Source organism: Enhydra lutris, unplaced genomic scaffold, assembly GCF_002288905.1.
Source record: "Enhydra lutris kenyoni isolate GAN:26980312 unplaced genomic scaffold, ASM228890v2 scaffoldscaffold77, whole genome shotgun sequence".
Lineage (NCBI taxonomy): Eukaryota > Metazoa > Chordata > Mammalia > Carnivora > Mustelidae > Enhydra > Enhydra lutris.
Window position 1 is genome coordinate 616,081 of NW_019154161.1, and position 25,143 is coordinate 641,223.

General features: G+C 44.8%; 2 protein-coding genes and 1 pseudogene across 2 annotated transcripts in view; 2 read left to right on the forward strand and 1 right to left on the reverse strand.

Annotated features, from left to right (window-relative positions):
* Positions 1 to 1,690, reverse strand: part of LOC111160565 — a 59,076-nt pseudogene extending 57,386 nt beyond the window's left edge.
* Positions 1 to 25,143, forward strand: part of LOC111160768 (zinc finger protein 729-like) — a 411,473-nt gene that overhangs the window by 353,391 nt on the left and 32,939 nt on the right.
* On the forward strand, positions 15,994 to 16,938 carry LOC111160566 (vomeronasal type-1 receptor 4-like). The gene is given in 3 exon segments (XM_022523762.1): positions 15,994 to 16,182; positions 16,184 to 16,574; positions 16,577 to 16,938. Coding segments are annotated over 3 exon segments (942 nt in total).

The window sequence follows — 25,143 nt, forward strand, 5'->3', positions numbered from 1 at the left end:
GGAATAAGGTTGCTCCCCAGAGGATCTGACTGGGCCAATCCCCCAGGTTAGGACATCAGAAACAGGCCAGCTGGGATAAGTCAGAAGCCCCCAGTTATGGACACACTGGTGTCAGCGTTTACTCACTCTGTGGGGGCCATGCAGATCCTCTGGTTTTTGAAACATTCAAGCCGCCACTTACCCAGGTTTTCTCTTCTGGGGAGGGATTCCTTTGCCCCACTGGTCCCCTCTGTGGCTTCCTCACGTTCTGAGCTATAGGGAGTCTTGGGAGCCGCTGGTATATGCAATCCCCCACCATATCCTTGGGTTTCTGGCCTTTCTCCCTCGGGGACTGATCGTTGGACTCCCTACTCACAAGAAAAGGACCAAAAAGGAAATCATGTAGACACAGAGATAGAAGTCCCTCATACCCCTACTTCTCTGCCGGGACTGGGTGGGGGACTCACTGATCACCAAGTGACCCCACAGGGATATGGTCTCTGGTGAACTGATGTCCATTCTGTGCCATGTTGTGATGTTATCCCATCATTACTTACTCCCAGGATAGGACACTGCCTCGTAGGAAAAGGCCACTTGGTCTATAAATGGTGAACTTAGATTTGCAACATGAAAGCCTGTACAAGTCCTCCCTGAAAATATTGGTATGACTCAGGCCTGTGACCTGGGTTTCCCTCCAGCTGTTCCCTCCAAGCGTAAGGTGTCTTCTCACATTTATCAAAACCAATAAGGGGGCCAACAGCTAGTGATTCTTTCCCTACGGATTTCCGGAAGAGTCTGTTTTCACTGAACAACGTCTTACTGAGAAAACCCACCACTTCCTCTGACAAAGGCTTGCGGGGATTTGATGTGACGCTAATGAACACCTGTGACTCTTCATACGTGACCCCCATCACCATCACCAAGACAACATGGCTATTGTCGGCAGAGGCGCCCCCAAGCCGCACCGGGACACACACCCGAGGTTGCTGTGCCAGCTCACAGACGTGCAGGGCTCTCAAAGAAGAGCCCGGGTGATGGTGAGGGTCACACAAGTCAGAAGCTTCCCAGCGTGTTTGCACACAAGTCTACAGCCCACACCAGCGCCCCAGAGGGAATCCCCGCACCCCCTCCCCAGACCTTGCCCACGTTACCCCCTGACATTCGTCCCACCTCTCCTCTTGGTCTCCGTGTCTCCGTGAAGCTGTGAGAGGCCAGCCCCCCGAAGGCTGACATTTCTTACTGGAGACACAGCGGGTACTAGGGTCCTCTCCTGGCATCAGAGGAACCCGTAGCATTACCTCCACAGCAGCAACAATGACCCATTTCTCTGTCATCAAGTCAAGCTGATAGAAAAGAGGGTCAGGATACAGTCAGAGTTCTGCGCACAGGAGGAAGCCTTGGGATCATGTAAGATAACTAAACAAACTCCCAATTTCCTGCGCTCCTGAATGCAAAGCTACTCAGAGTAAAGGCTCTTTCCTCCAATTCAGCCGTGGGTTTGCCGATGACCTCCACCAGGGGGCGCTGCGGGCACAGGGAACGCTGGTGGTCCCCAGGTGGCAGAACTCTGCCCTGTGATTTGATTACTGCTCGTCCCTGCAACTGGCCAGTGCCCACATACCCACGTGGCTAACCACGGGCTTTCAGCCCGGATCATATCATGGGGGGAGACATCAGCACTTGACTGGGAGGCCAACTCGTTCCTCCACATGTCACCTGCCCAACCTCTCCCACACTTACGTCTCTCTGCGGAATCCCAAGCTGCTTTAAGAAATCTTTCCCCTGTCCCATTGAGAGCTGGGTGGGGTCCATCACGGTTGGTCTGTCCCAGGGACTCTGCTGCCCTGTGGGAGATGGAAAATGAAACCACAGAACGCTGCACATCCCTGGACCCCCACCCCTGCCAGTGCACAAGACAGCCAGCTCCTACCTCTAGCCCGCCGCTGTCTACCCTTTTACCTTTTCTTCTAATTACACCTCCGTAGTCTTCTACTAGAAACACAGTACCAATTTGAATGAGAAATAAGATGACAATTAAAATAAAATTTCTCCACTAGACTTTCCTGACTTAACTAGACTTTATATATACCTGAAGTACAGATTCCATATTTAGGGACCTTATACTGTATACCATAAAACACTTGGAGAAAGTGATCATGTAATTGGGTTCAAAAAGAAAATTCAATATATTAGAAAACTGGATATCTTACACTCTATAGTTCCCCTTTGTCATAACTAAATAAAAGTAAATATAACTACACTATTGAACTTCTTTATAAGATTAAGTATGTTCAAACTATTCACTACATTTCCAGAAATTCTGAAATAAAATTCCTTAAAATAAAAAGTGAAATTCAAATGGAAATTATACAGAAGGAAACAAAAGATAAAGCACTTTATGGGAAAACTTAGGAGCAGGGCAAAACCAGGTTCAGGGAGAAATTCCTTAGTCTAATGGCCATATTATATACAAACATAGAATTTATAGGACATTTCATCTTAAGATATTGTAGCAGGGGAAGAAACTGCAGCAGGAAAACAAAAGATCACAAAACGGGGGCACCAGGGTGGCTCAGTCAGTTAAATGTCAGCCATTGGCTCAGATCTGGGATCCCAGAGTCCCGGGATCAAACCCGGAGTCAGGTTCCCTGCTCAGCGAGGAGCCTGCTTCTCCCTCTCCCTGCCCTCCCCTGCACTCATGCTCTCTTTCGCGCTCTCTCTCTCAAATACACAAAATCTTTTCTTTAAAAAAGGAAGAAAAAAATGAAATTAGTTAAATCAAAATTAGTTAATCAAATTAGTTAAAATTAGTCAATCAAAAACTCAGTGGGAGTACCTGGCTGGTTCAGTCAGTAGAGGACGCAACTCTTGATCTCGGGTGGTGAATTCAAGCCCCACATCAGGGCAGAGTTTACATACCCACAAACACACATACATAGGATCTAACAGGAAAATAGAGTGTAATAGGAAAATATATTATTTCGTTGAAAACAGCAATAGAACCCATTACCACAGGCTGCCATAAAAAGATAATAAAATTTATCATAATAGATTATATTAGAAGAAATGCTGTATCTAACCTTGGGGCAAACATATTTGAAAATCTAGTATAAAGTACACTTTCCTCTTTGATTTTTTTTTTTTTTTAAGTAAACTCTGCATCCAGCGTGGGACTAGAACTCCCCACGTCAAGATGAAGAGTCACATACTCTACCGGCTGGGGGAGTGCCCCTCCTTCAAATTTCAAATGACCAGAATCGAGTAATGAGGAAGCATTTCCCAAGGACAAATTAAGGTAGAATAATTCTTGTCTCTCCATTGGACTGGGAGTTTCATTGCTGAGGTGCTGCTCTGTTTCATTTCTGGATTCATGATCCGGGCTCAGAATTTCAACCAGCTCCAAAGAAGTTCTCATGAACACATTGGCATAAAAGATAAACTAATAAATCACTTACTCTTTTTAAAAGCCCTGGGCCTGGGTGATCAGTCTCTGCAATGACCTTAAAGTTAAAATTTGTCTAAAAATTAACATTTTTTAAGGTTTTTGAATCAGGCCCTGCTCAAAGAGATTCTATTAAACAATAAACAAATCTTTATTTCAACACCTAAAATGGCCCCCTCTCCCTATTTTCTTCTATTTTTGTGAGGGGTAAACAGAGGTCCCAAATAGTCATGGAAACTAACCTGTGGTTTTGTGTCTGTTGGTGGCCTCTCATATATGAGGGTGCTGGGCCAACCCCACTAGAGGCAGAGGAGATTCTGGGATGACTGAGAAGGCTACTCTTCTGCTGGGCTTTTATACAGCTTGGAATCCCCAGGAAACCCTTTCCCACTAATCCAATCAGCCTAATCTAATCTTGTGTGAGCTCATCCTTGTATGTGAGCTAATCTTTGCCCACTTGCCCAGGACTGGAAAGGATTTGCTTTATTGGAAGAAATGTTTTGTTTACACCCTCAGCTCTTTCATTGTATCTCATGTGTATGTATCTGAAACAATATACTGTAATTTGCTCTTTGCAATTCCCAGGGATTTTTTAAAAAAAGATACACATATAACTATATATATTTTTTTTAATTTTATTTATTTGTTTGACAGACAGATTAGGCAGGCAGAGAGAGAGAGAGGAGGAAGCAGGCTCCCCGCTGAGCAGGGAGCCCGACGTGGGGCTCGATCCCAGGACCCTGGGACCATGACCTGAGCCGAAGGCAGAGGCTTTAACCCACTGAGCCACCCAGGTGCCCCTAACTATATATTTTTTAACACTATACACCATGCTGGAAATGTTCATGCTCACACATTGTTCACACATGTTCATGTTCACACATTGCCATGGGAGAGGTTGTGCACATGTGAGGGCACGGGCTATGTGGGAAATCCATGAACCTCTGCTCAATATTGTTGTGAGCCAAAAACTGCCCCAGAGAATAATACCTATTTAAAAAAAATATTTACAAGTATGCCAACATACTGGCTGATTCATTCTACGTCTTGCTACAAACAGGGTAACTTAGTCTCCCCAAGGCAAGGAGTTCAGTGGCAATCAGGGGTTTGAAAACTGAAATGAAGAATGGTTCTGGAAAAAAAAAAAAAAAAAGAATGGTTCCGTTTATCCACAGAATCAGAGCCCACCTCAGATGCTGAGAATGCCAGCCGGCCAGGGCCAGATTCCATCAGAGCACAGACGGGTTGCTGGTCTCCAACCCCCAGGAGACCTGGAAGCCAGCAGGTGTCCCAGGCCTGGGCAGGGAGGAGAAGCTCTGATGTGGAGAAGGATCCCGGGAGGATTTGGGTATGAGCTTGGAGGGGATGAGGAAGGAGATGGGTGGAGCTCCGGAGAGCGCTCCGGAAGGGTGTTCCCTGGGCGGGGTCTGCATTCAGGCGGGGTTTCTCCACCCACCTGCTTCCCAGCTCTGTCCTAGGTCTGGGGAAATGGAAGGCTCTTCTGCACTTGGAGTTCTTCTGCCCTTGGTTAGGGAGGGGTGTCAGGAGGAGGGGGTGTTTATTGATGACTGCAACTCTCAAAACTCAGGTGTGATTTCTAAGATAATCTCATCTGAAGACAAAGAGAATGAGGAGGAGAAAGAGAAGGGGTAGGAGGAAGGAATGACTGGCTTTTGGGTAAATGTCCCATCCTAGAAGGAATGCTGTGTTCTCTCTTCCTCTATAAACACTGTATTTTTGTTTAAAAAAAAAATAGAAAATCTTTACTTCTCTACCTCTGATGTTCCTGCCTAATAGGTTTTTTCCCCCTGGGTTTTTTTTTTTTTTTTTTTCTTTTCAGTGTTCCAGAATTCATTGTTTACACACCGCACCCAGTGCTCCATGCAATAAGTGCCTTCCTTAATAACCACCACCAGGCTCACCCAACCTCCCACCCCCTGCCCCTTCAAAACCCTCAGTTTGTTTCTCAGAGTCCATAGTCTCTCATGCTTCATCTCCCCCTCTGATTTACCCCAACTCACTTCTCTCCATCTCCCAATGTCCTCCATGTTATTCCTTATGCTCCACAAATAAGCGAAACCGTATGATAATTGACTTTCTCTGCTTGATTTACTTCACTCAGCATAATCTCCTCCAGTCCTGTCCATGCTGATACAAAAGTTGGGTATTCGTCCTTTCTGATGGAGGCATAATACTCCATAGTGTATATGGACCACATCTTCCTTATCCATTCGTCTGTTGAAGGGCATCTTGGTTCTTTCCACAGTTTGGCGACTGTGGCCAATGGCCAAAATTAACAGGACAGGAAACAATGTGTGCTGGAGAGGATGTGGAGAAAGGGGAACCCTCTTCCATTGTTGGTGGGAATGCAAGTTGGTGCAACCACTTTGGAAAACTGTGTGGAGATTCCTTAAGAAATTAAAAATAGAGTTTCCCTGTGACCCTGCAATTGCACTACTGGGTATTTACCCCAAAGATACAGATGTAGTAAAAAGAAGGGCCATCTGTATCCCAATGTTCATAGCAGCAATGGCCTAGTGAGTTTTTTTTTCAGCATAATAGTATTCATTGTTCTTGCACCACACCCAGTGCTCCATGCAACCCATGCCCTCTCTAATACCCACCACCTGGTTCCCCCAACATCCCACCTCCCGCTGCTTCAAACCCCTCAGATTGTTTTTCAGAGTCCATAGTCTCTCATGGTTCACCTCCCCTTCCAATTTCCCTCAACTCCCTTCTCTTCTCTAACTCCCCTTGTCCTCCATGTTATTTGTTATGCTCCACAAATAAGTGAAACCATATGATAATTGACTCTCTCTGCTTGACTTATTTCACTCAGCATAATCTCTTCCAGTCCTGTCCATGTTGCTACAAAACTTGGGTATTCATCCTTTCTGATGGAGGCATAATACTCCATAGTGTATATGCACCACATCTTCCTTATCCATTCATCCATTGAAGGGCATCTTGGTTCTTTCCACAGTTTGGCGACCGTGGCCATTGCTGCTATGAACATTGGGGTACAGATGGCCCTTCTTTTCACTACATCTGTATCTTTGGGGTAAATATCCAGTAGTGCAATTGCAGGGTCATAGGGAAGCTCTATTTTTAAATTTCTTGAGGAATCTCCACACTGTTCTCCAAACTGGCCTAATGAGTTTTTAAAACCACTTTGTTTCTTTGATTTTCATTCAAGTGAAGGTCGGTTCACTTAAAAAATAAAAATAGATGATTTTTGTGGTTTTATGCATTCTAATGTGAAAAGCATTTAGAATGGTTTCCAGTAAATGGTTAAATTCTTTGTTTTTGCTCTTCTCAAAACCTCTTTTAAACCCTATTATTTCTCTAAAATTTCTTGAATACAAAGTCATTCATTAAGTCTTTCCTCAGTCCCTTAATTCCCAGTCACTCAGAGTGTGAACATCAGATTGGCAGTATTGGAATCATCAGAAATCTTCTGAAAATGAAGAATCTTGGGTCCCACCCAGTATCTCCTCCATAAATGTCTGCCATTTAACAAAATCTCCAGGTAATTACTTTGTACGTGAATATTTGAAAAGTGCATTTCTAAATCACCCCGCTTTCTCCTGAGAAATAGACAACACTTACTATGTAAGATTTAAAAAAATAGGGAAGCTATGACCCTGCAATTGCACTACTGGGTATTTACCCAAAAGATACAGATGTAGTGAAAAGAAGGGCCATCTGTACCCTAATGTTTATAGCAGCAATGGCCACGGTCGCCAAACTGTGGAAAGAACCAAGATGCCCTTCAATGGATGAATGGATAAGGAAGATGTGGTGCATATACACTATGGAGTATTATGCCTCCATCAGAAAGGATGAATATCCAAGTTTTGTAGCAACATGGACGGGACTGGAAGAGATTATGCTGAGTGAAATAAGTCAAGCAGAGAGAGTCAATTATCATATGGTTTCACTTATTTGTGGAGCATAACAAATATCATGGAGGACAAGGGGAGATGGAGAGGAGAAGGGAGTTGAGGGAAATTGGAAGGGGAGGTGAACCATGAGAGACTATGGACTCTGAAAAACAACCTGAGGGTTATGAAGGGGTGGGGGGGGGGAGGTTGGGGGAGCTAGGTGGTGGGTATTAGAGAGGGCACGGATTGCATGGAGCACTGGATGTGGTGCAAAAACAATGAATACTGTTACGTTGAAAAGAAAAAAAAATCCATAAAAAAAAGATTTAAAAAAATAGCTCTTAGAAACACACGTAGGTGAGTAATAGGTAGAGAGATGATGGACAATCTGTGTTGCTTCCTTGCCTGTATGTTTTTTTGTTCTCCAAAAGTATCATACTAACAGTTCAATGAATCTCTTTCCATCAGTATCTAAGACTGAATTTAAGAATGTTATTTTCTCCAAAAAAGTTCCCTTTTATTAATCAGATCACTCATGTCAACTGAGACGGTTCATACAACCCTCTCCTTTTGTCTGGACAAATTAAGAAGTCTTCTCTTGAGTCATTGCCAAAAGTGTTTTCATTTTAGGAAATGTTGCCCTTTGGATTTTTATGTCTATATCAAGTTCAAAGTGGAAACGCCTGGATTCTGTTTAACCTCCAGCTGAGGTGGAAACACTGTGTTCGGATTTCATCCTTGAGTGCTCTGTGATGCAGAGAGAGGTCTGGAGTTTGGGACGGAAGACTTATCTGTCCCTTTTCTCACTGAAACTTCAGCCTTGCTCACACGGCTTCCTAGAAGGACGATGTTGTACTCTGTCCTGAGATTCCCTGCCCCGGTTGTCTCCTCCCTGCAGTATGATGGATTGTAAAGTGGAAAAGGAAAATTCTGGCAGCTGAGAGGACAGTTGTCTTACTTGATTATTCTCTGTTTACCCAAATTCTGACTTTTTTCAAGAAGGGATTCCTCTAAGGCAGCTGGGAACAGAAGGACGTGCTCACCCCACACAGGACCCATCAGGCACGGAGTCCAGCCTCAATCCAGCCACAGGCACAAGGCTCCTCAGGAAAAAACAGCAGTTTTCTGTCGTCTGAAGCACAAACCTTGGGGTAGAGATGCACTAACAGTGCAGACTGGAAGCCAAAGTCTCGGGCCCGCATCACCAAGCGATAGAACCGTCACGAAGGAGACTCAAGTAGGAAACTGGAGCAAAGAAGCAGCAGAACCTTCACCCACCCTGGACCCACCTGACCTCTTCTTCTCCAGCCCTGCCGACTTTCCACCTCCCTCTCGTCATAGCGCGCATAATATTTTGTACTGACTCGGAGTGCCTGGGTGGCTCAGTGGGTTAAACGTCTGCCGTCAGCTCAGGTCATGATCCCGGGGTCTTGGAATCGAGTCCTGCATCAGGCTCCCAGGAAGCCTGCTAGCCACCCCCCACCACCGCCTGCCTCTCTGCCTACTCATGATCTCTGTCTCTGTCTCTGTCAAATAAATAAATAAAAGCTTTTGAAAAAAGTACTTCGTATTGAATCTATTTATTCGGCATGCAACCCACACATCACAGGGGTCTTCCTTCACGTCGTGGAAATCTTGCTTTATGATCCCATCCTTTCCACAACCTTAAAGATCAGAAGGTTCACCAAGAATTTTTTGACAATTCTCAGGGATCAATGCTCTCATGATTTTCTCTCTTCCCACCTTAGAGTTCCCCATAAAACCCATCTTTGCCTTATATCTAAACAGATATACAACCCAGCCCCAGCACTGTCTAGAAAGAATCCAACTGGAGGCAAAACGACTTAGTTAGCCACAGGGGCTTTACTAAAGGCTCAGAGAGCGCAACGGTGGGTGAGGAGTGCCGGCCCACCCAGCAGCAAGTTGGGTAACGAGTTCTCCTAACCCTTGTTCACTCCCAGTGGCCTCCTTGCTGCTCTGCCATGAGGAGCCCCTGGTTCTTCTTCCGCAACTATTCAGTGCCCAACTCAGTGCTCTTGCTCACGGCCCCCTCTCCTCTGCAATGATCACCCTCTTACCCCAGAATTTACACTGGTCTTCCTATTTATTTATTATTTTTTAAAGATTTTATTTTTTATTTATTTGTCAGAGACAGAGAGAACCAGCAGGGGGAGAGGCAGGCTCCCTGCTGAGCAAAGAGCCTGATCCCTGGATCCTGGGATCCTGACCTGAGCCGAAGGGAGACGCTTAATGGACTGAGCCACCCAGGCATCCCTGGTCTTCCATCTTCAGAGAACAATTTTCTCCCAAGGTTTTTCTGAAAACTGCTCACTAAATTCTTCCTTACTTAAGGAATTAGTGTGTTTTTTGCATTATCCAAACACTTAAGACAGCAATTTTTATAAGTCTTATACATACATACATACATACATACATATATACACTTCTATATATTTCAATATAAATATCTACATATATATATATATTTTGCTCATATATATAACTTTTTACAACCTCTGGTAACTATAAAGAAGGGTCTTCCATTTTACCCTGCATTGCTTCTATGCCTGTATGTTAGCTTAAGACCCCACTGAGTCATGGTGCTATCATGACTCATAACATCGGAAACAAAGACGTTATTACTCACAGCACAGCAGGAAACATGAAGTTCACTTTCCCAGGAGTTCCTTTGTCCCTTGAGACCCGTGAGCCATGCGCCATGCGGAAGTCTCAGGCAGATCCTGTACAAAACAGTGTGTTTAGGTCACAACCGAGGAAATACCAGTATTTGAAAGGGGGCACCTAACACACCTGCATATCTTAACTTTTTTTTTTTTTTTTTTAAGAGAGGGAGAGAGAGGCAGGGCAGGGGCAGAGGGCGAGTGAGAGAGAGAATCTTAAACAGGCTCCACAGCCAGAGCAGGGCCCAACACAGGGCTCGATCTCACGATCCTGCAATCACGACCTGAGTGGGAATCCAGAGTCGGATGCTTAACCGACTGAGCCACACAGGCGCCCCATACACTTAACTTTTGAGGAAGGCTGTACATATTTTTCCCTGCACAGCAAATAAATCTGCTCCTTTCCCCCAAAAGATATACTATACCCTCCAAGTTTATCTCTTAAATGGTCTAGCATGAAAGTTGTCCTTGCCTCTTCCAAGAAGATATCACAAGTATGAGAAACCCAGAGAGCTTTTCAACAACGCCCATCCCTCATTTCTACACTCTCAGGGCTTCTGGCCAACTTTCCCATGACTGCATCATCCCACTGGTCACTCTGACTAATCTCACTGGCGTGGTCTGAGATTAAACCCATTCCGGGTTTCTCCTGCGGTCTTTAAAGCACCAGCCATCTGCTGATGTCCCTCAGGATTGTGGCTACATGCAACCTTACACATTCTGTAAAAAAAAAAAAAAAATCAGGGTTTAACTTTACAGGCCAGATAACTATCCCAAAGTTTACATCTTGACATTCCTACCTAAGAAAATAATTCCACATCCAGCGTGATGTATCAGTGACGGCCTAGACTCTGCCTATGCCAGAAAGGACGGCACCCAGGACACCTGTGTATCAGACCGCCAACGCCCCAACTGTTCCACTTTGTGCCTTAACCTAGAGTAGCAATACTCACGGCACTTTTTGTTCATTGCACGTCCTGGTATCTTTGTGGATGCTTGCAAAGCGGGAAGTATAAAAGGCGGCTTCATAAAGGGGCATGAGTTACTAGCGTTCTTCCACATATGACTGCGATGGCTAGACACACACACGCTGTGTGAATGCAGTTTCTGAGCGTTCGTGGGGCTACGTGAGTCTGCGTGAGCGTGTGTCAGAGTAAGTGCGTGTGATTCTAGTTGAGAGTCTGTACGCGTGGCGGGGTGTGAATCTGTGATCGAATGTGAATGTATGTGAGCATCTGGCTGTACGTGTGATTTACATGGGGTCGTGTGCATGTGTTTGTACGCGTGTGCGCTTGCGTGCGCCCACAGGCATGTGTGGCAGGCCTTGCCCACCACTACGGCTTTCATCCCAGGCTCGGAAGTGGAGAGGCACTGGATAGCGGGCCTGGATAAAACGTAGATGTGTTTGTAGGAAAAACCAAAGGGTTCATTTGAACTCCTCTTTTATATGTGTTCATGTATTACAAAAGCAACCAGAGCTCATCACTGAAAATTCGCCAAAAAGAAAGTGTGGAAGGAAGACTGCGGTGACCGCCAGTGCACTTGAACCATGTACTCAGCCTCTGCTTGTCTCTTAGACAAGGAACCGTCTAGGGCTGAATCCAGACTCACGCGTTAATTGGTGTTGAGTGCTTTTCCTTGAGTTCCACCTTTCTCTTTGAAAATCCTCAGGGACCAACGTTTTGCTTATAATGTAAGGCTAGTTCACCTCGGTGGTCTGAAGATTTAGGAGGAAATCGATTTTGGGTGGAAGAACTTTCGAGCAAGGCAGATCCCGGGAGACACACTTACTCCCCTCAGTCCCTCACCCGCCAACTCTGAAATGTTCCGCTCCCTTCCACAGGAGACCCACCTGCCTTCAGGACTATAGCCTCGACCAGTCATCTCAACGGTCCCTTTGTAGAGATTAACTAGAAACTTGTAATTGGTTTTGGTAATTACCAACTTCAGAAAAAAAGCTCTTCATAAGTGTTCTCAGCTCCCCAGCTGGCACTGTCACTGCGTGGAAAGGTGACATGATAATTGTTCCTCTGAGGGGAGGGAGGTCGCAATCCCTGCTCCATACCCCAGGGTCCTGGGGCTGCCCCTGCTGCTGCCCCTCGGAACAATTTGTTACTTAAACTGTAACCCCTGGAGGATTTTACTAGTTGCCAAGCACATTTAGATATATAAGAAAAACATATACCGGCAACAGGTCTTTGGGGAGAAGGACGATACACGACCGTGAAGCTGGGCAGCTGGGGACGCCCGGTCAGCTCAGGGTAGAATGAAAACCGCCTGCTTCCCTTCTCCGTGATCGCTCCTTTCTCTTCCCAGAAGCGTCCGTTGTTAGCTAGATGAGTCCTTTGAATGTGCTTGGTTAACTATAATCTTTTCCTCCTCCTCGCTTGTCCGCAAGACATGTGACTAACGTTTGACTTTCGTCCGTCCTGCTGTTGGCTATTGTTTCTATCTAATAAAAGTGAGACTGTGGAGTTGCTCGGGGCAGCCGTCTTTTCGTCTGTTGTCCCCTGCTCCCAATCTCTTGCAGCTGCCTTGTTTGTGCCTAATTCTTCTCCCGTCGCCGGCTGGAAGCGGCATGCCCCCCCTCCCACAGGCACTAGCTCTTGTGACCACGCACTGGGAGCTCACCATCCAGATGGAGGGATGTTTCTAGGAGACTGCCTTCCATTTCCGTCTGAGAGGCAAAGTCTATGAAGTCACCCGTTGGGAGTAAATGTGAGTAAGTGACCGTATATAAAAAAGGGATTGTTCTGGGTTTGAAACTGATCCAGTGCCAAAGCCACACAGGCACGAGCCTGTAAAGAGAGCTAGTAAAGAGAGATGGGGTCCTAGACTTCACGCCAATTCCTGCTGGCTCCTGGTGGATTTAACGGAAGCCTCGGGGACAACTCATCCGTATTCGATCCTGTAAAAAAGAATCCTGATTGTTAAGGTAATTAGCACCTGTAGTTCTGAAACCGATAGCTTTCAGCCTCTCTTACAGGAATTTGTAGGATTACTAGAGGTGTGCCTGAAATACCTTCAGGTTTATGACTAGGACTGGGAAAAATACATCTGTAGGAATCCCGTATTCTTGTGAAAAAATGCTTATGTCCCAAGGACAGCTGCTAGAATAGAAAGATTTTCTCTGACCATGACAGTGGAGGCAGTTGTATCTCCACTGAAAACACTGCGGTCTGTTGATTATCTTGAGATTTTCTCTCTTGAAGCTACTGGAAGCAGCATTTAAGGAAAAGATAATTTTGTAATAATGGGTTTCAGAGAGCAGCTGTTAGGCTCAAATGTATCCTGTGATATTTTCTCTAATATCAACTGCAAATTCTATAAATCAACTTATAAAGCACACAATATTCCTGTGTTATTATAGTTTTCAATTTGCATTTGTCATATTTTAACATATTTCTGAGAACTTACCACATGACTAATAGTTCATAATCATTATGAACAGATAAACATGACCTAAAATGACTAATACTTTAGTTTTTACCTTATATTATCTTATCCTATATTAGAATTCAATGTCCCATACTTCAGGGTAAGACATGAGATTATGATAGGTGTCCTTATACTTTCGTTCCTGGCATAAAGGCAAATGCCCAAATTGTCTTTTTCTTTCTGTATCCATCCTAGTGTTGAGCACTTCTTGCATTCATTACATTCAACTTGTCACGGGACAGGTTCCTATATAATATAAAACTGCAGTCAGAGCATCTACATTTTCTTAAATTTCTAAAGCTTCATTCATTTTGATATTGGCTTACAGAATAAATCTTTACACATCATGATGAGTTATTACAATGAAAATTATAAAGAAACATACTATCTAGCTACAATAAAATGGCAAAGCTAAAACCAAACCATATATCAGGATTATTCAAAGAACACAGCAGCTCTCTGGACTCAGCATAGCACAGAGGCTAGAGGCATTGTCTTTGCAAACAACTCAGCCAGACTCAAGTCCACACTTTGCCCTAAATAGGGTATACATGTAGGCAAATTACCTATTCTGTCTCTCTGTGTTCTCCTTGTCTTTAAAATGAAAGTAATAGTAGTGATAACTTGTAGTTTTGCTTAAAAAGTATGGGGTGCCTAGCTGTTTCATTCAGTTAAGTGTCTGACTCTTTTTTTTTTTTAAGATTTTATTTATTTATTTGACAGACAAAGATCACAAGTAGGCAGAGAGGCAGGCAGAGATAGAGGAGGAAGCAGGCTCCCTGCTGAGCAGAGAGCCTGATGTGGGGCTCGATCCCAGGACCCTGGGATCATGACCTGAGCTGAAGGCAGAGGCTTTAACCCACTGAGCCACCCAGGCGCCCCTAAGTGTCTGACTCTTGACATCACCTCAGGTCTCTATCTCAGGGTCATGCGTTCAAGCCCCACATTGGGCTCCACATTGGGTGTGGAGCTACTTTTTTAAAAAAAGAGAAAAGTGAGTTACTACATATATGAACTTCACAGCAATGATTCGCACATCGTTAAGTGCTCTTTAAAGTGTACATACTTAACTCTGGAAAGTCCCATGAAATTAATATTTCTCTTGTTAAACTGTATTGATATATAACTGGTATACTAAAAATTGTACGTATTTAATGTATATATTTTGATAAGTTTGGAAATCTGCATGCCTCTGGGATGGTATCACCACAATCAAGGTATCCATCACTTCCAAAAAATTTCTTGTGTTCGTGTGTGTGTGTGTGGTCAGAACACTTAACATAAAATACATCCTCTTTCCATTATTTACAGTCTACAATACCATTCTTCTAACTTGAGTCACTATATTGTACAACAGATCTCTACAACACACTCATCTTGTATAACTGAAACTTTACATACACTGAACAACAATCCCGCACTCCCCCTTCCTCCAGCACCTGGCAACCACTCTTCTGTTCTCTGCTTCGATGAGTTTGACTTTCAGGTTCCTCATACAGTATTTTTCCTTCTGTGACTGGCTCCTCCATGTAGGAGTTCCTTCTTTTTGAAGCTTGAGTCGTGTTCCACTTGTATTCCTTTGTAGGTAATCCTACACTTTCCTTAGCCATTCCCAGTCAATGGCCATTTGAATTGTTTCCATATCTTGGCCATTGGGAATAATGCTATAATGAACATGGGCATGCAGCTATCTCTTGGAGAACCTGATTTCAATTCTTTTGGATATATACCAAGAAGTGGGACTGCTGGATAGAATAGATAGTTCTATTCTAGTCTTTTGAGGAATCTCTATACTGTTTCCCATAGTGGCTTCAATATTCTACATTTCTACCAACAGTGTATACAGACTCCAATTTCCCCACATCTTCACCCGCACTTATCTTTGGGGTTTTTTGGATACCAGTCATTCTAACATGTGTGATAGCATCTCATTGTGGCTTTGGTCTGCATTTCCCTGATGATTAGCAGAGTTGAGCCCCTTTTCATATACTTGCTGACCACTCATATGTTCTTTGGAGCGATGTTTGTTCAAGAAATTTGCCCATTGGCTAACTGGGTTATTTCTTCCACTGAGTTGTTAAGAGATTCTTCATATTTTATTAACCCTGTATCAGATGAACACTCTGCAGACATCTGCTCCCATTCCACAGACTTTGGTGATTATTTCCTTTGCTCTGCAGAAGTTTTTTGTTTTATATAACACCACTCATCTTTTTGTTTTGTTTTGTTCACTTTCCTGCTGGTGTCAGATCCAGGAAATCATGGCCGAGACCAACGCCAAAAAGATTTTCCTCTATGTTTCCTTAAAGGGGTTTTACAGTTTCACATCTTATATTTAAGTCTTTAAGACATTTTGAGTTGATTTTTTTGTATGCTGTAAGATTGGGGCCCAATTTCACCCTTTTACATGTGGATATCCAGTTCCCCCAGCACCATTTCTAAGGCAAAACGAACAATAAGTGGATAATACTGGATTTTAGTTGACATGATGCTTGAAGCCCACACCTCATATTCCCATGCAGGATCCTCTGGTTCTGAAGACAAATCTCGGTGGCTGGAATCTGGCAGGATGGCCTCCAGGGATCTGGTCATAGGAGTAATCTTCTTAACCCAGACCATGGTTGGAATCCTGGGGAACTTCTGTCTTCTTTACCATTATCCCCTCCTTTACTTCACTAGGTGCAGGTTGAGGCCCACAGATTTGATTGCTAAACACCTGACTGTAGCCAACTCCTTATCCCTCCTCTGTAAAGGAGTCCCCCCAGACAATGGCAGCTTTTGGGTGGAACAGTTTTCCAAGTGATTTTGGATGCAAACTTCTTTTCTATCTTCACAGAGTGAGCAGGGGTGTGTCCCTAGGCAGCACTTGCCTCTTGAGTGTCTTCCAGGCCATCACGATCAGCCCCAGGGACTCAAGTTGGACAAAACTTAAAAGGGAAGCTCTCAAGCATATTGACTTCTCCATATTCCTGTGCTGGGTCCTCTACATGCTGGCAAATATCCTTTTTCCTATCCATGTGATTGGCAAATGGAGCAACAGGAGCATCTCGGTGAGAAAGGATTTGGGATACTGTTCTGTGATAAGTAGTAACAAAATCACACAATTGGTACAAGCAGCACTGTTATCATTCCCTGATGTTTTATGTTTAGGATCATGATCTGGGCCAGTAGCTCCATGGTTTTCATCCTGCACAGGCACAGGCAGTGGGTCCAACACATTCACAGGCCTAACAATGTCTCCCCCAGATCCTCTGCTGAGTCCAGAGCCACCCAGAGCATCCTTGTCCTGATGAGCACCTTTGTGTCCTTCTACTCCCTTTCCTCCATCTTCCAAGTCTGCATTATTCTCTTCGATGATCCCAGTTGGTTGCTGGTGAGCATCTCTGCCTTGATCAATGGATGTTTCCCAAGTGCCTGTCCCTTTATTCTCATGAACCGTATCTCCAGTGTATTCAGGTTCTACTTAGCCTGGATGAGGAACGCAACACCCACTAAACTCATGACAAATATGTAAATTGTATGTTCTTGCATAGTGTATGGTTGTTTATTCATTCAACCTCCAAACCTCCAAACTGCAAGCATTATGTAAAAAAAAGCCAGAATGAGCTTCTTTCCCATAAGAAACAGTAAATAGTAATAATAAATGTAAATGAAACATTATGGAATTGTTATGAAAATACTTACATAACTGAAATTGTATTCACACTTCTAGTGAAGTAATTTGGAATTTGTGCAATTAAAAAATTGTTCCTGAAACAATCTAGAGATTGTGGGGAGGTCTTCAAGTGTGTAATTTTAATTTGACAAATTAAATATATCTAGAAATTGACTAATCTTTGAATTTTTGGAAAAGATACAAGAGAATTTAACATGTAAGATGGTATTCAAGAAAGTAAAGAAGAAAATGTTCTTGAGCCTGGGTGGCTCAGCTGGTTAAGCATCTGCCTTTAGCTCAGGTCATGATCCCAGGGTCCTGGGATCGAGGTGCACATTGGGCTCCCTGTTGAGCAGGGAGCCTGCTTCTCCCTCTGATGCTCTCCCTACCTGTGCTCTCTTAAGCTTTCTGTCAAATAAATACAGGTAGCCCTTTACCACATTACAGATAGTAAAGGTACCTCAGGACAGAATATTCCCAATTCCTCCCTCCCAATCCTTATAATATTGCTATCATTTATTTTGCTTATCCATAAGCTGTAATCACCCAGTACGCTGTTCCTAGCTTGAGTTTGAAGTTATCTTTTTTTATATTATGTTCCATTAGTCATAATAGAGTACCTCATTAATTTTGGATACAGTGTTCCATGATTCATAGTTTGTGTATAACACCCAGTGCTCCATGCAATCTGTGCTCTCCTTAATACCCATCACTGGGCTAACCCATCCCAAAACCCTCAGTTTGTTTCTCAGAGTCCATAGTCTCTCATGGTTCATTTCTCCTTCTGATTCCCACCCCTCCCTTCATTTTTCCCTTCCTTCTCCTAATGTCCTCCATGCTATTCCTTATGTTCCACAAGTAAGTGAAACCATATGATAATTGACTTTCTCTACTTGACTTACTTCACTCAGCATAATCTCCTCCAGTCCCATCCATACTGAAGCAAGAGTTGGGTATTCATCCTTTCTGATGGCTGAGTAATATACCATTGTGTATATATACCACATCTTCTTTATCCATTCATTTGTTGAAGAGCATCTCAGCTCCTTCCACAGTTTGGTGACTGTGGCCATTGCTGCTATGAACACTGGGGTGCAGATGGCCCTTCTTTTCACTACATTTGTATCTTTGGGGTAAATACCCAGTAGTGCAATTGCAGGGTCATAGGGAAGCTCTATTTTTAATTTTTTGAGGAAACTCCACACTGTTTTCCAAAGTGGCCACACCAATTTGCATTCCCATCAACAGTGTAAGAGGGTTCCCCTTTCTCCACATCTTCTCCAACATTTATTGTTTCTTGCCTTGTCAATTTTGGCCATTCTAACTGGTGTAAAGTGGTATCTCAATGTGGTTTTTGATTTGAATCTCCCTGATGGCTAGTGATGATGAACATTTTTTCATGTGTCTGAATAGTTATCTATTTAATCAGTTAAGAATAAGAAAAAAAAATAAAAATAAATAAAATCTTTTAAAAAAGAAAAGAAAATGTTCTCATGTGATAATGAAGTAGCATGGGGTGAAGGTGGAGTGCAAATTTAGGTTCAGTTAGGAACATTCTGGACTGTTATAAAACTTGTAGGTCACATCCTTAGAGAGATAGTAGTATTTAAAATATGATTACATGGAGGAATATTAGCATATTTAAAACATTTAATGTAGAAATAGACAAAGGGACCTGGGTTGGGACAAAGGAGAACCCAAAAACTTGTTTTCACTGAGAGATGAGTGGTGACAATTTAAAAAAAAAAAAATTCATCAGGTAACCAACTGAATGGGAGAAGATATTTGCAAATGACATAGCTAATAAGGGGTTAATACCCAAAATACATAAAGAACTCATACAACTCAACCAAGAAAAAACCTGGTTTAAAAATGTGCAGAAGACCTGAGTACATATTTTTTTTTAAATTTACAGACAGAGATCACAAGTAGGCAGAGAGGCGGGCGGGGGGGTGGGGGGGGAAGCAGGCTCCCTGCTGAGCACAGAGCCCAATGCGGGGCTCAATCCCAGAACCCTGAGATCATGACCTGAGCAGAAGGCAGAGGCTTTAACCCACTGAGCCACCCAGGCGCCCCCTGAATAGATATTTTTCTAAAAATGACATACAGATGGCCAACAGACACATGAAAAGACGTCCACCATCATTTACCATCAGGGAAATGCAAATCAAAACCACAATGAGATATCGCCTCACACCATTCACAAGAGGTATCCATCTTCAGTGGTGGTCAGAGAAAAGTAAATTACAAAATATCTCGTTTGTTTTGTGACCACCAGCTTGTTAAGTTAAAAGGCTGCTGGGACATCTGGGTGGCTCTGTTGGTTAAGTGTCTGACTCTTGATTTTGGCTGAGTTCTTGATCTCAGGGTCATGAGTTCTAGCCCCACATTGGGCTCCATGCTGGGTGTGGAGCCTACTCGTAGATAGATAGATAAAAGTTTGCCGATATGGTCTCTTTCTGAGATTAGTAGAAACACACCATTTCATACACGCATGTAGGGAATATCAATGATCAGTGACTTTTTGAGAGACAATTAGGGAGTCTTTATCAAAAGTTGATAGATGCATATTCTTGCATACGATTCTACTAGCTAGAAGACACTTAATCATGTGCTCAGAAATACCCCCATAGCCGTTACTGGTGGACATGCAAATAACAGCACAAAAACGAAGAAAAATACATATATGTCAGGGATCCCTTTGGTTAACCTGGACTTTGAAGATAATCCCCTTACAGGGGCACCTGGGTGGCTCAGTCAGTTAAGTGTCTGCCTGTCGCTCAGGCCATGATCTCAGGGTCCTGGGATAGAGTCCCGCATCAGGCTTCCGGCTCCTCGGGGAGCCTGCTTCTCCCTCTCCCTCTGCCTGCCAGTCCCCCCAATTGTGTTCTCCCTCTCTGTCAAAAAAAAAAAATTCTTAAATAGGGACACAAGGAGAAAAGATCAAAAGGTCTCAAGATGAGGATAATGATTCAGCAGTCCTTACCCGCTCAGATTGCGAATGCTGAGCAAATTCCAGGGGACACATGCAGCTTCCAGGATGACTGAGGAAGGATGAGGATGAAGGGAAGCTTCGAGGCCTTTATGTCGCTGGAGGAGCCCCTCTGAGCACTGGTGCTAACCTAATCAGCATGACACAACCAACTTTGATCGAATCATCCCTCAAGATATAAAGGGATTATTTATTTCCTGTTTATTTTTCCTCTGCATTTTTATTTTACCGTGCTTCTGTGTATCTGATATCATCAACCATAATTTGATAAGTCTCATTTCCAAGCACGTAAGAAATTTTAACATATACAATTATACTTTAAAAGCTATATATATATTACTTCCTGCAAGTGCAAGATATGTACACTCATCGATAGACTGTTTAATTCTGTATTGTGACTTTTCTCTCAGTTGTTTCTAGAAAATCCTCTTTTTACACATGTACCTCTAGTTCATTCCATTTCCCCACTGTTGGTCGGTCATTTACAAGTGTCGATGAACCGGACTTTTCGGTTTTAGTCTCTGATCCTATTCATTGGGTATTTGTTGTCTTTAATTAATTTTCCTCCCGCTGGTAATGCTGCCAGGGTCGCTAAACATGGAGATGCAGGGGGGCGCCGGGGTGGCTCAGTAGGTCAAGCATCTGCCTTTGGTTCAGGTCATGATCCTGGAGTCCTGGGATCAAGCCCCATGTTGTACTCCTTGCTCAAGGGGGAGTCTGCTTCTCCCTCTGCCCCTCACCCTGTCCTCGTGCTCCCTCTCATTCTCTCGAAATAAATAAATTATAAAATCTTTAAAAAATGAAAAAAAAAAACTGTTTAAACATGAAGATGCATGAGCATGATGATGCAGAAATTTAGTTCCTCCCTTCCTGTTGGTAGCAACAGCAAAGATCATAGCAAATGAGAACACAGCCCAAGTATGTTCATGGCAGCATGCTGTGTTGTGGTAGCCTGCGAGTCTTTTTAAAAAGATTTTATTTAAGTAGTTGAGAGGGAGGGAGGGAGAGAGAAAGAGAAAGTACGCACGAGTTGGCGGGGAGGGGCAGAGGGAGAAGCAGACTCCCCACTGAGCAAGGAGCCAGACTCCTGGGCCTCTAGGATCATGACCTGAGCCAAAGGCAGATGCTTAACCAACTGAGCCATCCAGGTGCCCTTTTTATTATCTTTTATATACTTGAGTAATTATTTATTAGAGATGAATCTTATGGCTCACAACCTGTTTATTAGAGAAATAGAGAATTCCAGGATTTCATCAAAGTATTCCAGCTCCATTTCCCACCCAACCCTGATCCCAAAGGAAAAGTTTGGAGTGGATGGTACAAGACTGCCAAAACGGGGGCGCCTGGGTGGCTCAGTGGGTTAAAGCCTCTGCCTTCCGCTCGGGTTCTGATCCCAGGGTCCTGGGATCGAGCCCCATATCGGACTCTCTGCTCAGCAGGGAGCCTGCTTCCTCCTGTCTCTCTCTGCCTGCTGCTCTGCCTACTTGTGATCTCTGTCTGTCAAAAAAAAAAAAAAAATCTTAAAAAAAAAAAAAAAAAAAAAAAAAAGACTGCCAAAACGCCGACATATCTTGAAGCGATCTTAAGGGTAAATAGAGATTCACTTTATTTTCTTTAACTGTGTGAATGCTTGAAATGTCCATATTGAATAAATCAGTATTGGGAAACTATCTTCATCATCAATTATTTTTAGTTCATTGCTGGCTTCATGTTTACACAAAGATGTATTTGTCAGATACTCGTAGGTAAGACTGACTTGTAAATTTTCCTACAGAGATATCCAGTCCTTACAGATCCAGGGCCGAGTTCCTGCTCTCTTTCGCCAAGAACGGGAACGCAGGAGAGAAATAACTCCATTTCAGTAATGGGTCTGGTAGATATTTTATCGTTTTAAGGTCTGATTTTCCTGTGACTTATACAGAATGAAATTATCAGCGACAAGAATACTGAAAACGTGTTTTTCATTGTATGGAAGAAACCCCTCCGATGAAGCTACGTCATCCTTGCACCCTTGCCGGGCAGCGCTCGCTTCTCATTTCACCGTGTTAGAAGCAACAGATCTGGCAGGGTCTTCAACAGCTGTGGGTGGGAGCTGGGCCAGGAGTAAGACAGGGAGGCGTCCCCTGTCTTCCAGTCCCTCTTCCCCTGGCTTTGCTGTCCTGCTTTCTGACACCACGACAGGCCCCTGCAGAAGCCTCCCCCTACTGTGCGGGGCTCCGCCTGAAGGCACAGCCACCCACACGCCTTCTCGGAGACCAGCGCGAGTTCTGAGCAGCGCCCGGAAGGTGGCCTTTTTCCAGCCAATAGGAGCGAGCCACGCCCCGCGGAGGGACCTATAAAAGGCAGGTCCCAGCGGCGGGTCCACACTCCGCAGTCCGAGCGTCGCGGAGGGAGGATCCTCCCTGCGGGCGTCGAGATGGGCTCGGAAACTGGAGGCTCAGACCCACGCAGTCCCTCCACGCGACACCCCGCGGGCCAGCCGCCCTGCCATCAGAATTCCTGTAAAGCAAAGGGCTCAGGTGTAGCGGAGAAACCACTCGAAGGGAAAGAGGAGACATTCTCTTCCCCATTAAGAGAGAGCCGCACCCAGAGGCAAGGTAGTGATACGGGCAGTTCGCGCAGCGAGGCTGGAAGGAGGGGTGGGGTCAGGGTTTTATCTTGAGATAGGTGATGGGGAATGTCACCCAGCCCTCGGGGGGGTTGAGAAACATGGCAGTGATCCCCGGAACCACACTGCTGTGGTCCGCCTGGGACACCGAACAACCTCCGTCGAGAAGACCGTCCACAAAGCCGGAGCAGGGCGGGACTGCGGAGTTGTGCGGGCTTCTGGGGAGGCCACTCACCTAAACTCCCTTTTCCGCTAGGGTCAGAGCCGCAGACTGATGAGGAGCATGCCCAGGAAGCTGAGCTCGAAAGAGTTGGCGGCATCTCTGGACCGGGTAGGAGCTGCCTTTCCTGGGGAGGAGGGACAGGACGTGGGGTAGCTCAGTCTCCCGGGCAGGGGACTGGGAGCTCTGCGGCCTCCTTGCAGATCCCGGACTCGAGGAACAGCTGGGAACTAGTTCTGGTTGCCGCTTTGGTCCTGTGTGTCCAGGATGGCCCGGGGGGTGGGGTGTCCTGCCGGAGCAGTCACAAGACTCTCTGTCCCCAGGGTCGGAAGGCTGCTCCAGTCGGGAGGGCTCCGGGAAGAGGAAAATCGGTTCCAGCGACGGCACCTGCGCCGGAGCAGGTGGGCTCTAGCTCTGGGCCCGGAGGGGTGCCGACAGAAAAGCGGGTCACACGTGCAGGGCGTGGGCACAGAAGGGGCTGTTGAGTTGCCCAAGCGAGTTAGCAGACTCTGGAATCCAGGGGGCATCTGGGGACCCTGGATGGGCACGGCGTCGCCTCATCCCACCAAGGGACGGGGCGGGACTGAGTAGGAGACAGGGGGATTCCCCCGAGGGAGTGGCTGGGGGGGTCCCTGGGTGGTCTGGCTGGTCGTTCACCCGCGTGCTTCCTCTGCAGGGGCCTCTCTCACAGACGAGCCCAGTGTCACTCCGGGAAGGAGGACACGGAGGATGCCCGACGGGGATCGCGGCGGCGAGAGCGAGGAGACCGCGGGTGCCCGCCCCAGGAGACAAGGGGCGCGGGGCGCGGAGCGCAGCGGGCGCCGCAGATACAGGTCCCCGGGAGACCGGCCGCCTCCCCTGCGCAAGAGGCTAGTGACCGCCCTGCGCGCCCTGTCTGAGGCCATCCATCAGGACGTCGCCCAGGCGTGCGAGCAGCGGGAGCACTCCCCGCTGACCTGGGAGCAGCGCTCGGGGCTCGAGGAACTCTGGGGGCCCCTGTGCGCGGCCTTGCAGACCGTCTACACCATGGCCCACCAGGCGGCCTATGTCTTCCCTGCAGAGAGCTGGCTCGTGCCGGGCCCGCAGCCGAGCCCCGGAGGACTCCCGCGGGGGGCGGAGGACAAGCCCGGGGCGGCAGGGCGTGTTTGAGACACAGTGTGTCCCTGAGGGATAGAACCTGGGGTGGTCCGCGGAAAGGTCCTCGAAACATGGACTCAGAATGGGGAGATAGAGGCCTAAAAGTCATGTTAGGCATTTTCGTGTATTTCGAGTATCTTGGGACAGCCCAGCGTTATTTTATAACGAGAACAAATATCAGGGTGTAATCCATATGTATTGCGTATTTTAACGTGTAGTGAAGCATACTTATAGCCTCCCCTTTGATCCTGGACTGAGGCCACAGGCCTAGGGTACCATTCCCTGGGGAGAGATAGCTGTATTGTTCAGTTTGATGAGATCATGGTGAAGTCACCAGGTCATTTCTGTTCCCTTTTCAGTTATTTTATATAAAACCTGAGTCAAGCTATACTAATGTTATTGACCATATGTATTTATTCTTACAGCCGGCTCATATTATACACCTAATTTTGTTTTCTTCTATTTTATAGATTTCAAGTTATCCTATTTATGAGAGGATATTAAATCTAATTTAGTCATTTTTTATATATTTTATTTTATATAGTTTCCTATTTGTATTTTATACTGGGATCATGCAGTCTTTAATCATATAAATGTATATAACTTTATGTAAGAAAAATAAACATTTTTGGTTATTATCTTGGTTCATAATTTCCATATCACATGTAATGAAATAAAAATTAATCTCATGTCTTCTCCTTATCCAGATGGAGTTTGTTTTATGGAGGGGTGGGTTAGGAGACTGCTTTCTTTTCACCTCTACTTCATTTCCACCTTGGCTTTCCTCCACCTAGCAGCTCTTTTTTTTGGTAGGGGATAGTTAATTATCCCAATGAATGGGGCAATTCAATGATAATATATTACAAATCAGTTTGAACCCATGGCATGGCTTCAAATTATACAAAACAAATGCCTGCATATGTAAAAAAAAAAAATCACAATTGCAAGTTATATTTGGGGGTTGGGGATGCAATTACAAAAAAGTCAAAAAACCAAAATTTTTAAATACTAATACAACAAAATAAAATAAATAAAATATCTGGGAATAAATCCAATAAAATATATCAAATGTATATGAGAAACCATATAAAATTTCTGAAAGATATG